Here is a 15,281-nt window from a genome sequence, read left to right on the forward strand (position 1 = left end):
ATTTAGTCAGAAGAAGAAGAAACTGCAAGAGGTTGGTTTTAGACAATTTATACAAAACTTACTCAAATTTTAACAGTGAATATCCAAAAGGTGAAGTAGATTTTTCTACATTTGGTTCACTTTGCCCACAATGATGTGTTTTGCCGGGGGCTAACAGTATCCTCTCAGTATGTGCCTGCACCATTTATCACAACATAAATGTATCATTATTTCAAGAAAGCTGTAAACATCTCACAAAAATGGCAGTATATGAAAGCACAACCTCTGCATGTATCTACTGTGCTGTAACAAGTGTCCTAAACAACTGTGCTGAAGATGAAATCATCGATTTTCATTAACAGATTATAACAGGCGAAACACAAACGATTGCATACACACAAACTTTACTGACTTTTTCATCTAAATTGGAAAAGGTTGCTCCACATTATATATTACCAATTCTCAATCAAAATATTATACGACACTTGAAGAATCATCTGATGCAAAAGTCGCTGTACAGTGTCAGTGGACTTTAGTGAAAATTACCCTTGTACTACCCAGGATGAAGCCCAATGATACCAATGAACATTCTTGCACTGCACCTGTCTCTACGGTCCACAAATCCAGGAAACTGTGTCTGAATTTGCCAAAGAAACATCCAAATGCTAAAATATCCAACATTTTGGAATGGATGTGCAGGCCAATAAATGAATAACTTTAATTTTATAAAATTAGGTCTTCATTAAAACAATTTTAATACCAGTGCTGAGTGGTCATTCTTCACAACTAGCCATGGAAGAACTGAATGTGAAGATGTAGGAGAGACAGTTACCAGATTAGCACAAAAGGGGAATTTTACAAAGATCTCTATGAAATCAAATACTATCTGCGTCAGACTTGTTCCAGTTTTGAAATATTAACATCATCAAAATTAAGTTTTATTTTATTTCTGAAGATTATGTAAATCTGAACTTTCAGAACACTTTGCAGAATTTCAAACACTTCCCAGAACCAAAAGTTTCCAAACTTTCAGCCATAAGTGTGTTTGGGCAATTTGGAAGCAAGGAGGATCAGTAGTAATGTGGGGCCCACCTTGAAATATAACTTAAGCATAAATTGGCATTCTTTGCAAAAGAAGAGAATTTGACCCCATCAAGATATGTCACTTTTAAATATTCCAATCTGTGGTACTTTAGGATAAACATTTAACCAAATCCAACATAATGTGTTGTTACTGTACAATTTATGCATCCTTCAAAAACCTTCACCTGCACTGGCCCATTCCATTGGCCCAAATGAGATCATATATGGCCCAGTTTCCATTCTTGATGTGCTTGCTGTTGAACATCCTGAAACATCAAGGAAGAACTTAAACAGTTTCCAGATGAGTGTATGTGCTTTATTTAGAAAACAATTAATGTTATTTAATTATGCTACTGTATCTAATGTTTTTTGAAAAGTTCAATTAATTTGAGCTGTTGTTAGATACTGTTGGTTTCGCCTGTGTCTTAGTTTACCCACTTAAAAATTTTAGCTAGGTGGAAGTGTGTATATATATATATATATATATATATATATATATATATATATATATATATATATATATATATATATATATATATTAAAAAAACCACCCTTGAAACTTCAATGCTTTATTATAAGTTCTCAAGCAAAAATAAAAAAGTAGTACCAAATTTGTTATGAAAACATAAGCGACCATTTCATAACTTAAAATGGTCAACTACCGAATGAAGTTGAAGTCGAGAATACTCTGAGCCTACTCAATTACAGCAGAGGCACAGTTAGAAACGATCACTTCCCCTTATGAAGGGGATGCTCAAACGGTTGAAAAGTGAAGTTCCTTTGTAATATTACCATGACAAATAAAACATAAAATGTAATCTACATCTTGTGCTTTATCTGCTAAAATATCCGATAATTCAAATGGCAAACATACATTAAAACGTAAACGGTTATAAAATCGGCAATGGATCAGAAAACAGCGCACAGTCAGTGGATACTTGGAGTAAACACAGAGTGGTGCGGGGTCTCCACTTAACCAATGATTGTGACTGAAACGACAGTGCCCAGCACACAGACGAGCCATATGTATCTCCTCGCAATGAAAAGAAGTCATCCAATCTGTTTGGAGATGTTTAATTTCCTGGAATTTGCTCCCTTATAGAGAAGGCCAGTCTTCATGCCAGAGGGACACAATGGTCCTACATGCAGCAACACAGAGATCATCTGAAGAGACAGAATAGCTAAAAGGTCAAGGTAGGCTGACTGCAGCCTTGGCAGCAGCATTGACAGCTTCACCCCCCAACTCTCCGACGTGACCAGGGACACACAAACATCACTCTGGCTCCATAATCAGCAAGGGAGTGGAGGCATTCATGGATTCGTTGTACTAAGGGATGGTACGTGTATAGCGCACAGATGTTCTGGAGGCTACTAAGTGAATTGGAACATAATACACAATTGAGAAGCCTGTGTCATCAAATGCACTGTGTGGCCTGATAGAGGGTGGAAATCTCTGCAGTAAAAATCAAGCACTCTTCTAGAAGCTGGTGTCTAAAATGTTTGTTGTCAATGACAAAGGTGCATCCAACACCACGGTCAGTCTTTAGAGCCACTTATGTACACGAAGGTGCAACTCCAAGTTGCACGCAATGTTCGAGAAACTACAGCAACAGACTGAATCTAGGGCGCTGTTCTTGGGAAGCAAACTAAGTCCCAGATGAATGCGGACCTCTGCACCTCTGCATGGTGAAGGGGTCTCACTAATCAGGAATGTGGCAGGTATTGTAAGGTTAAGCATCTGAAGCAGTATATGAAAGTGAACTGCGAGAGGCAACAACGTTACACTTACCCTGTATTGGCAGTCAAGGGACTCATAAAAAAGGACACACAGGATGGATGGTTGAGCATGGAGGACGGATGGCACATGTATCTGCTGACAATAACATCATGCTGGTATGACAGAGGTAGTTCAGCAGCATCTGCATAGAGACTCAATGAGACGCACACAGTCCACTTTTGATCAGAGAAGGGATTTGTCTGATCCGTTCCCCATGAAGTACTGCTTAAAACACACAGGATATTTAGATATCGTTTACAGCATGCTGCCAGATAAGATATGTGAGAGGACCAATGGAGTTTCCTAACAAGTGTGGTTTCAGCAAACAGAAGAGCAACTGGACCGATATGTATAGACAGTAGAAGAAACTTCTACTCCTTACGTTGTCAGAAGTTCAAGCAGACAGATTTTTCAGTGGAGAAGTGGAAGCTGTTGTCAACGGTCCACGAATAAAGATGGTCAAGACATCACTGAAGTCATTGCTCAAGTAAACAGGTCCATTGAGAGCTGCAGTAGATAGCAAACTCGTTGACAAAAAGAGAGCCCGAGATGTCTGATGAGACAGTCCAATTTAGGGTTTATTACTATGGCAAATACGGATACCCTCAGCACAGAACCCTGAGGCACCCCATCCTCCTGAATAAAAGAATTTAACAAAACTGAACCCACACATACATTTAAAATCCGGTCCTCTAAAAACTCCCGAGTACAATGAGGCAGGCAGCTTCGGAAGCCCCATGTGTGCATTGTACGGAGGATGCCTGTCCTCCAGCAGGTATCTTAAGCCTTCTCCAAATCAGAAAACAAACTAGTCTGGCATTTCTGCAGAAAATTGTTGACATGATGATGGGATGATCAACCAGAAAGCAGTGCTTATGAAACTGACATTGTTCATTTGTTAGCAAATTCCAGGACTCAAGCTACTATACCATGTGACAACTGATCATCGTTTCATAACTTTGCAGATACTGTTGTTGAGGGAAATTGAATGGTAGCTAGATGGAAGGTGTTTATCCTTACCAGGCTTGGATATGGGGATTATAGTAATGCATCGTCTGTTCAGATGCTATTATACGTACAAAGGAGAAAATGCTTGCCATCAACAGAGAGGTGCTGTAACATCTGAACATGAATATTGTCTGGTCCTGGAGTGGAGGATCACAATGAGGTGAGAGCATGTTGAAGCTCCCTCATAGTAAAAATGGTATTTGCAGCATTTGTGATTCTGAGAGGGGAAAGATATCTCCCAAGCCTTCTCTGCTCGTTTCTGAGGTAGGGAGACGGGATGGTAATGGGCAGGGCTCAAGATTTCTGCAAAGTATAAACCCAAGGTGTCGGAAATATCAATAGGGTCCACAATGACATAATTCGCTACAGTCTGGCCACAAATCGAGATATGTTCCTTGTTTCCAGAAATCCAACTTAGGTTACCCACATCAGAAGAGAGAGTAAAATGTTTAGAAGAATAAGCCAACAACTTTTTTTTGCTATCTCTGATAAAGTGACAACACTCTGCATACAATTGTTCATAATGAATACAATTCTCCTCTGTGTGATGGCACTCAAAGATGCATGTGTCTGTGTGCAAAGCCCATCGTGGCATTCCTCAGCCCACCAGGGGACTGGGATATGTCGAGGTAGAGAATAGGATCAGGAGATCGAACATTCTGAGGCAGTAAGGATAACATTCATAATATTCGTAAGGTACTCTACATGATCATCCCTGCCGCGGAAATGTCGTTTATCGAAGGTTGCCTGTGAAGGGCAGAGCCTCCAGCCAGCTCTAGCAAGCTGACAGCTGGTCTTCCACACAGATGGGACACACTTTAGCAGATGAATTATGCACAGATAATGGTCACTGACAAATGGGTTTGAGAGGATGGACCACTCTAAATTGTGGGCAACCTGTGCATTTCAGAATGAGAGATTCACGTGTGGGAAAGTGTGTGTGGAATCTGAAAGAAATGTGGATTCACCAGTGTTGAGAAAATGAGAGTACACTGGTTGAGAATATCTGACAGAAAAGAGCTTCTCAGACAGGTTCTCAGAGAGCCCCAAATGGTATGGTGGGCATTAAAATTGCCGAGTAGAAGAAAGTGTTGAGAGAGCTGAGTGATAAGCAGCAGTGTGTGTAGTGTGGTGAGATCAGATGACGGGTGTATGTAGATATTACAAAGAGAAAAGGTATAACTGGGGAGAGAAAGACAAAATGGCAACAGCTTGTAACTGGGTGTTCAAAGAAATGAGACAAAATGGCAACAGCCCTTAACTGGGTGTTCAAAGAAATGGTTTGACGATGGGTGTCATCCAGAATGAACATCATGACTCCCCCATGAGCTGCAGTTCCTTCCTCTGAAGGAAACTCAAAACATAACTGGAGTGAAGTGTAAGAGGACAAAGTGGTCTTGAGGGTGTAATTTCGTTTCTTAGAAGCACAAATCAACTGAGCATTGTGATTGAAAAAGGAGTTGTAAGTCTGCTCTGTGTGATCTGATGCCACAAATGTTCCATTGGAAAACAGCCATGTTAGATGATAGGAGATATTTCTCTCCTAAGGGACAATTAGTTTGGTCGCTGCAAGGTGCCAGATTTTGGCTGCATACTTCTACAGGGTCCTGAGGCTGGAGAATCCTGTACCATTATTTTTTCAGAGGTACCAGTAACCTTCCTGGTGGAGAATCGGTTGGTGATTCAAACGGGTGAAATGGAGGTGTAGCAGACAGATATGTTGTGCAGTGTCAACATTAGAGAGGATCTCTGATTTGGAGACGGGGAAGAACGTTTTGTCTTTGTTCGACTTCTTAGTACCTTTGCATTTTTCAGATGTGGACGCAGATGTTTGCTCACTTGAAGTGCGCAAAAATTATCTCAAGATTATTTCTTTTTCAATTTCGGTTGTTCTGGTCGTACCACACCACAGGTGACTTCACTGGTGTGGGCGAAGGTTCTTTTGTGTGTTGAGCAGCTTTAATGGATGGAGATGAGAATGTCACCTTAGCACCAGGCAATTTCACAACTGTAGCACTGAACTGGAGGTCTCAGGCCTGTGTGATCCTATCTTTCGTGGATCATGATGTAGCAACAATGACACTGTAACTGCTGGATAGTGGTAGGCAAGGCTTTCTGCTAGCTAACATTTTGCAACATTGAAGGGTACCTTATCATTCCCCTGAATCTCATGAATGGCTTGCTCATTGAGGTACAAAGGGCATTCGCAGGATAAAGTGGCACAATTGCCACGGCAGTTGATGCAGCAGGGAGAAGGTGGTGGGCAGTCTCCCTTGTGAACATCCTTGCTAAAAGTTACACATTTGGCTGTGTTTTTACAGGACATGCAAGTATGGTTATAATACTGACATTGGTATCAACACATTGAGATTTTTATGTAGGGTCAGATGATGATGACTTCATAGCCCACCTTGATCTTCAATGGGAGCTCTACTGTACCAAATGTTAAGAAAAGAGTGCGGGTAGGCACTAATTCTGCATCAACTCTATTCATAACCTCGTGGACTGTTGTTGTTATGCCCTGATCAGAGAGATAATGTTGTGTATCTTCCTCAGTCACACCATCAAGCAGCCGAGTGACTATTACACCACGTGAAAAATTCAGTGTTCGATAGACCTTTACATGAATAGGTTATCCGTGAAGGAGCGTTACTTTAAGCAGTTTTTGAGCTTGAAGGGCTTTGTCTGTCTAGAAGCAAAGATAGATTATGTACGCAAGTGCAGGACTTTGGTGGGTCTGCAATTGTATCCACACCTTGCTGAATGATGAACAGGTTCACTGCATCAAAGTTCTGACCTCCTCCTCAGCTTGATACCATGAGGTAGTAGGATGCAAACTGGAAAATTCATAGGGTCTTTGGCCTCATTCCATTTCCATTTAATAGACAGAAGTGCGGGTGAATCCCCCATGACTATCCGTGTCTCTGATGGTGTGCTCCTTCCTTCTGGGAGGGCCCCACAGAGGGAGAACATACTCATCTCAGGTAACTGTTGCCACCTCCAATCACACCTCCTGAACTCCAGACAGAGAGACAAACTGGCAATTGAGAAGGTAAAAGCTCAGGCCTTTACCAGGGGTATTCATGAGCCGTACCTCTTGATCTGCATGCTGGGAGTTACGCATTACCCAGTTGCCCTTTATGTATCAAAGTCATGAGCCAGTCTTCAGGCATACACGCAGGGAGCAAAAAAGGCAAACAGGGAGACCACAAACACCAATGCGGAGGAAGAACAGGAGAGGTTGGAAAAATAAAAGAGAGAGACAAAAATGAAAGCCACCTAAGTCTTCCGATACTTTCACAAGTTTCGGTTTCCTTATTGTACACTAGACATGGTCCCTATGGGAGGGGAGAAAGAATAGGAGGATAGACAAGCAACATGGAAAAAGGAAGGTATATTGCAATGACACAGGCCTCATGTGTGCTACGCACATACAAAAGAGTTGTGAGTCCCCTGGTGCATTTAGCTGGGGCTGGCAGATGAGAGGACGGGGAGACTTAGGCAGGGGAGAAGAGGGTGGAGGTGCAGGATAAGTGGAGTTAGGGTCTTGGGAAAGGGGAGATGTAGCTGCAGGGTGGGGTAAGTGGAGACTGAAGCCAAGAGGATTACAAGAACAAAGGATGTGTTGCAGGGGTGATTCCAATCTACGTAGTTCAGCAAAAATCGTGCTTCAGGGAAGGGAGAGATCCAAATCACATAGGTAATGAAGCAGCTATTAAAATCGAAACATGCTGAGCACTGTGTTCAGTGACCGAGGGCCGACTCTGCTTTGTTCACAGTTTGGTCATGGCCATTCATTCGGATGGAAATTCTCATAACTGCAGAAGTGCCATGTTTCTGGCAATACCCACATAAAATGCTGTTCAAAAACTGCAGCAGATCTACTAAATGATGTGGCTGCTTTCACAGGTGGCACTGCCTCTGATGGAATACAATAAGCCTATGCTGGAACTGGGGTAGGTTATGCTGGGTAGGTGCACTGTACAGGTCCTGCACCTGGGCCTTCCACATGGATATAGCTCATGTGAAAGGGGCTGGGAGAGTGTGGGATGGACTAGGATATTGTATAGATTGGGTGGGCAGCAGACTACCACTTTAGGAGAATTGGAAAAGCATTACAACATTCCTTATTTCCTGGCAGAGGACATGGTCAGTTGTCAGGAGTTGCTCCTCTGCAGCTCGATCTTGGGGACAACAGAAGGATTAAGGGTGCCCGAGGCAGGAGATGGGAATCAGATTGCGGGCTAGGTTTTGGGGATAGTGTGCCTGTGATGAACTTAGTGAAACTTTAAGCATACTGGGCAAGGAATTTCTCACCACTGCAGATATGCCATCCACAGGTAGAAAGACTATATGAGAGCAGTTTTCTGGGGAGGGAAGGGATGACAGCTGTCAAAATGCAAGTATCATTGATGGTTAGTGGCCTTGCTATGAATAGAAGTATGTATGGAGTCATCATCACAGAAGTAGAGGTCAACATCAGAAGGGGGCATGTTGGACTGAGGAGGATTAGCTGCAGCGAATGGATGAGGAGTTGTTGAGGCTGGGAGGAATGAGGACTGGGTGTCTTTGACTGGCTAAAGATCATGATGATATCATCAATGAACCTCAACCAAACAAGGGCTTTGTCAGCACATTCTGCCCGAACTTTCCATACCATATTTATGAAATATAACTAAAGGAACTGCTGACCTGTCATTAACAACGTGTTTCTCTATTTCAAAAACTAATTTAATTATTTATGCATCAGGCTGCCACAGTGAGTCAACTTTACAATTTGTACAGCACATGAATAATAGACAGGGTGTTTGTTTTAATTAACTTTAAACAACTAAATATCTCGAAAAGGGCACATTATACAAAAGAAATGTTGTAGGTTAAAAGTTGATATTAGTAAAGAGGACATCTGCCTGTGCTGCAACCAGCCTGCCTCCTATCTAACCCAGAGTGGAGTGGGTGGAATCAACTTTGTATTTTCAAATGGAACCCCCCCCCCCCTTCCCCATTTTATTGCATATTTCGATTATACACCAAAAATTATGTTCATTTAACTCATACAATTGTTTCCCATTCATGATAGATGGTACAGTAATCAACAGACATCAAGTGTGCCTGTTTTTGGAACCAATGCATTTGAGTCTACATTTCATTTATGATGTAAATGTAAACCTATGTTCAAAATTTACTTTAGTGATACAAAGTTGATTGTACATTACAATATGGTCAACTGTTTTAATGTCTGGTTAGAAACTACATTTAGTGTGATCCAGGCACAATGACATGGATGTCATGGTTTTCTGTGCCAATTGGAAGTCCGACCCTAAACAGTAGGGGAAGTTAGGAGGTGGCCAATTGTAGCATAGACAGATGTCCCCTTTGCTGATACTAACTTTTCACCTAGAACATTTTTTTTTCTTTTTTTGATAGGATCATAGTTTTTGAGATATAAAGTTGTTTCACATTAAAACAAACACCTTCATAATTATAATGATAAAAACGTTATGTGGATTTATGAAATGTCTTTCTTCTTAACATTAAGCAATTTCCTCAGTTCATTCTCGTTGAATGTGAGTAGTGAAATCTAACAGAAATGACACCAGTATGGTGGTAATAAAAACAAAGAAGAAGTTGACTGGCCAGATAAAGGGTGAGAAACAAAGCAATAATACCAAAAAGAAGATGAGATGGAAGAGGGATGGGGAAAGCATAAATTGTTTACAACACGGCAGAGATACTCGTTCCCTGTTGGACAGAAAGAAAACAGCTGAGATATGCTGGGAGGGAAGTTACATTGATGGCAACAATTGGAGCTTTGGGTAAGTTGCAAGTTGCAGATTAATTTGTTCCCTAGTTGTATGGCTTAAATGGAAATAGAGATGAAGAAAGACTTAATTTTATGCAAAAGTATGGCCAAGGTACTGGGCATATCTGATCTGGAACTGCAGTTATGGAATGATGATAAATCTGATATGTGTGAAGGAGAGGTACTGAGGATACCAGACTACGAAACGAAAGCAGTGAACAAAGCGTGTGAAAACTGAACCGCGTATCAAGTCGCACACAACATCAGTATAGGAAAGACTGATTTCATTTAACACTTGAATGTTGTACGCATCTTAGGCAAGTATTCATAGTTCGCTCGAGTCTTCTACAGTTTTCACTGTGTGTGTCATGCTGAACTATACTAAAGCAGTAAAGATTTCGCAGGACTAAGGACTGGACTAATTTTTGTTTAATCTGAAGAGAAAATATTTTCCTACATTTTTGGATTGTATGTAGGCAGGAAAGAGATTTCCAGTATACTGCAACAGTTTGTTCTTCACAATTCAGATGCTCATCCAAGATTATGCCATGGCCTTTTACTGTTTCTTTTGAAGTGTTAACTGGGTACAGCTGAGGAGTGATGGAGGAACTGTTTCACAGAAATGTCTGCTGATCAACTTTCTGTGTGATATGAGGATGACCTGTGACTTCCTAGGATTCAGTTTAAGATCCAGATTTTGTGAGCTTTGTGATACTGAACAAAAACCATCACTGTATGTAAGTGGTTGTTAAAAGAGTTAAGCATTGAAGACATATCACTGATATACAGCAGATATCACTTTTCTATCCAAACTGACACAATGTTTAAAGCGCTAGGATGACATTCTAAAAAAGTGTCAAAGTTTCTGTAGCAGATTTTGATTTCGTGCCTACCCTGTGAATCCCTACAGGTAAATATCAAAATGCTTCCTCTAACCTCAAAAAAGCAATGATAAGATGATGATGATGTGTGTGAATACCTATTCTTATTAGTCAACAGATTTGAAAGATCATTTATTCGCCAACTCAAGTCCATTAAGAACACTTAGTAAAGAGCAAGAAGAATTGAAATCTCCAAATCTTTTGGTTTGTACTTCTTTTAGGTCAGCACAAAATAATAGTACTGTATCCTACAGCTTCCTGAGAAGCAATATTCATTTCTGTAGTTCCTGAAAGTTAAGGACACATTAGGCATCTTCAACTGGTTTTTTAGTGTGCTACTCTTTTGGAATGTTATTTCACATTGATTTTAAACAGTTAAAAAATTATGTAAATATCCTTTTAACTGGTCACTGCGCTTGACTTTATCTCACTGAACTTTCACACGGTACATGTTATGCCCTGTCATACTCTTCTTAGTTGATCTGAGGGACAATGGTATAAGATTAAAACTAGTGGTATATTGAAATTGTATAACTTGCTTCTTCAACAATGAAAGAACAAAATGCAACGAACAAATAGTTTATAATGAGGTACAGTCAGCAAAATACTACTTGTACAGTATAAAAGAGAGAAACCAAGGAAATCTGGAATTTAAAAATCAAAATTCAATAGCATAAAAATTTAAAGAGAGATTTGAAAGATTAAATGCATACTTGTGTACGACTTCATATCATCTGGAGAGCCAAATCCTCACCATTTATGACTGAAGATTGTACTGGTAGCAGAGCTTTAAGTATTCGATACAAAATGACAAATATAATTTCATCTAATTCACACTAGCATGTATCCAAAACCATAAGAGTGCTTATCTCTAAACTCACCTATCTTCCAACAGAACTTGGTCAAATTCTGATGATGATACTAGAAAGAGTATTGATGTGACACAGTCAAAACACTGAAACCATTTTTGTCTCTGAGATCGCTGGCCCCCAACATCAACAAATTGGAATGGAATGTTATTGATCAGAACTACAAACTCTGAGATTCCTTTGGTTGCTTTACGACAATGCAAGATGTCTTGATGTGTGGGTACATAATCCTGAAAAAATAAGAAATAAAAACATATATAAACTAACAGTTGGCTGAAATACAGATGGAACAGAATTTATTTGGTAAAGTAACAGTCAACCAAGAATTTTCTAGAGGAACTGACTTTTACACAAATGCTTGTCATTATTAAAGAAACAATACCACATAACTGATTTTTCTGTTTCCTGGTTTCGGTCAGTTGGGAAACTTGACTGCTTTTACCACAGAATTATGAAATTTCACTTCTTTACAATGAAAATGAAGCTGGAAGAATACTATGTACACCACACAAGTAGTTTTTATGTGTAAATTCTGTGAAAAAGCAAAAGAATGAAATTTTGCATAACACCAATGTCAGAAGCATTGTGAGGCTGTTCACAGATGATGCTTTTGTCTATAGGGAGGATGCAACATCCGTAGACTATAACAAAATGCCGGAGGAGCTGCAGAGAGTAAAAAGTTCTTGGCTTATTTGCCACATCAAATTCGGATAAAATCACAGGCTTTTGTTGATCGCCTCCATCATTATCATTGTCATCATCAGGGACTAAATTTGACTGGAGTGAAACAGGCAAGGCTCCCACTTTTACAATCTGAGGAAGGCATGAGATTGGCTGGATTACGTCATGACAACAACATGGAGATAGCACATACGGAAGTGGGCCTCTCTACGTCCATAAATTGCTTGCAGCACCATCCATGGCAACAAGTGGTAGACTTCCTCTTTGCTTTTCCTTTATCAACTGCAAGCTTCCATGCATTGCTAAGTGAACAGCAAGTACCTCTACCTATGTTGTTTTCACACAGTCTAGTTTTAACTGCTGCCCTGACCACAGAGTCCCAGTAGTTCAATTCAATTCATGAGCAAGTATTCTTATTCGTTCGAACCAAATTTTGTGTTTATTTAACTGGCTGTGATTGGTCACCACTGATTTTTCCAAATGCCTGTATTTAAGATGACACAGCAATGGTTAATAGTCCCTATAGAGTGGCACAGTAACTTTTGCCACAACTGGAAGGACTATTACAAATTTCTGGCATTCTCAGGTCGAGATTATCTCCAACGGGTCGCAATATTTCTTTAAGTTTCTTGGCTGTTTAGAACTCTACCTATCTTAGTAGCTGTTGTGCCACTGAATGGAAACTGTAGTACATGCTGGTCTTCTCGGCTTGTTTGAAAGGTGTCATGCCTTAGTTTCCTTGACAGCACTGACCTAATATAACTGGCAGAATACCGTTCCTTCTGAACACTGTTGTCATACGGTTAATCTTGAGCCGATATGATCCTAGTCTGAAATAATCCTGCCTAAGCTATGCAGCATAGCTAGCTCTCTTTTGAATTGGATGATGGAAGGTACACTCATTGAGGTACAGGTCTGTATGCAACAGTTTTCTCTATGCAGAATGCCAAATTGTCCATCAGCTTTTTGTTCGATTAGCACACCTAGGAAAGTAACTTTCCACCCTTTTCCACCTTCACTGTAAATCTTATGATTTATATCATTCAAATAGTCAATAAACTGCTGCAGCACCTCACTGCCATGTGATCAAATTAAAAAAAAAAAAAAAAAAAAAAAAAAAAAAACAGGATGGACAGAAGGTAGCACTTTTTCAATACTTGTTCTTCAAAATCCTCCAAGAATCCTTGGGATTTTATCCAAATTTGAGGCAACAAGTAAAGCAGGAACTTTTTATGCAAGGACACTGCCACGAAAGACATCATAGCCAGGTCTGCTGAGAATTGATGACTGGCAGCTGTCAACAACTTTCAAAACAAATCTTCACTTTCTCATATTACTGTCAAGTGAGCCACAATTTATTTCCCAGTGTACATATCATATAGTGAAATGCTGTTCATACTTATTAATGAAGGCCTTGACTTTAGAACTGCTTTCTAACATGGTATTGTTTCTTAAATAACAAATACTGCTATTATTTTCCTCTAAGTGACAAAACGCCAATTTCAAAGATTTTAGTGTTCTCTGTAAATGGCCAGTTTACTCACCATTCTTGCTATCCTCTCCAAATTATCAAAGAAGTACTGAACAGAATCACTCTGGAAAGAAGCAGAGGAATATCAGCTAATTACTCCGAAACAGGTAGCACTTCTAAATACAAAAAAGTGGTATTGTATAAGAATCAATCTGATACAGCCAGTGTTGGACAACATACATGCTGACAGTTTCCATGCATCTAAATGCACCTGCAACAGTGTTGCAACAACTAACTACAATTATTTCACAGTGTAAGGAAAGCTTAAACAGGCCAATTGGTAAACATGGACAGCTAATTCTGGGATTTCAGACACTCAAACTCTTCCACAGTGAAAAACCTAGCATTTTGACCAATGTCTCCAAATTCAATACTTCAATTCAAATCAAGAACTTGTTAGCTGCAGTACATCGCACCATTTTAGATACGAACCATCTTCCCAACATCTATACTTGTTTACATCTGGATCACTCCATAGCAATCAACCAATTCTGCCTAATTTTTAGAACTTTTTGTCTTACATTTCTCTAAATTTTTGTTTGATGCAACCCATATAGTTAAAAAATACTGCAAATTTGAAGAGCTTTTGATCATGCCAATGTATCATTTTTGAGAAAAACTTGTCAGATTTTCCAAACATTTTGAAGAATTAATTGGAGTATAGCTCCTAAAATACTACAGCTACAGGTAACTGGTGCCTTTTTAAAGCTGTGCTTCACTTTGATATGTAACAACAATACTGTAAGGTTAATTTTCCAAAAATCTCAAGTTTTTATTTATTCATGTTTTTTAAAATCTCAAATCATTCATTTTATTTTTCCTCAAAAATATATGTCTGTGTCACCAGTTTCTGACTGTTAATAATAAAATTTGAAGTGGAGAAAGGATGTATTGAATGAAAAGTTAATTTTTAAGTGCAGTACAACACTACACCAATTTTTCTTAGCAGTTCATACTCCAAGAAACAGTCAACTCTAACTCTTATTGAGTAGCGTTTTACTGGTGTAGAACTAACTTGAGGAAAAGGAAGAGTTGTCACATATATTAAGACAGAACAAAAGTTCAAAACCATTGAAACAAGTAGATTTATTACGAATAAGCGCACAGAAGTTTGTGGTTGTAAATTAATAATGAAAATAGTTAACTTTTAATTGTAACTGTATACGGTCCCATCATAGGAAATTTTAAACTCTTTTTGAGGCTTACAGATTTCTTACTATGCTCTGCGCCAGACAGCAACAAGCTGTTCTTAGTCTGTTGTGATTTCAGTACACATTTTGTAAAGAAATCTGATAGGTAAAATGATTTGGAAAATTTATTTGGTCCAACAATTTGATTTCAGTAATTAATTTTCCAACACAGCATGTAAAGAAACTAGAACTCTGATAATGTTTTCTTTGATGTAGCTCAAAGCATGAAAAGAACCATACATAAAGTAACAAATGTTCTGTTTGATCACAACGCACAGTTAGTTAGGATAAATAAGATACTGCCTTACTGTACAGATATTACTCAGCAGAAATTTAACAATATTTTACAAGAAATGCTACAAGGACAGAAGGGAGTTATCAAAGATATTGAAAATGAACTCCCAACACGGTATGGTTACCTTACAAGGAAACATCACCACTTAACATATTTTAAGGAGAAAAAAGCACACTCACGATAT

The 15,281-nt window shown here is 39.3% G+C and overlaps 1 protein-coding gene across 1 annotated transcript in view; it reads right to left on the reverse strand.

Annotated features, from left to right (window-relative positions):
- The window catches only part of LOC126252834 (guanine nucleotide-binding protein subunit alpha homolog), a 68,480-nt gene that overhangs the window by 21,037 nt on the left and 32,162 nt on the right, over positions 1-15,281 (reverse strand). Inside the window, exons 2-3 of the mRNA XM_049953775.1 lie at positions 13,626-13,676; positions 11,413-11,630 (exon numbers count right to left, since the gene is read on the reverse strand). Coding sequence (XP_049809732.1) covers positions 11,413-11,630; positions 13,626-13,676 — 269 coding nt within the window. The remainder of the gene's footprint in view (positions 1-11,412; positions 11,631-13,625; positions 13,677-15,281) is intronic.

The sequence above is a fragment of the Schistocerca nitens genome, chromosome 4, assembly GCF_023898315.1.
Source record: "Schistocerca nitens isolate TAMUIC-IGC-003100 chromosome 4, iqSchNite1.1, whole genome shotgun sequence".
Classification (NCBI taxonomy): Eukaryota; Metazoa; Arthropoda; class Insecta; order Orthoptera; family Acrididae; genus Schistocerca; species Schistocerca nitens.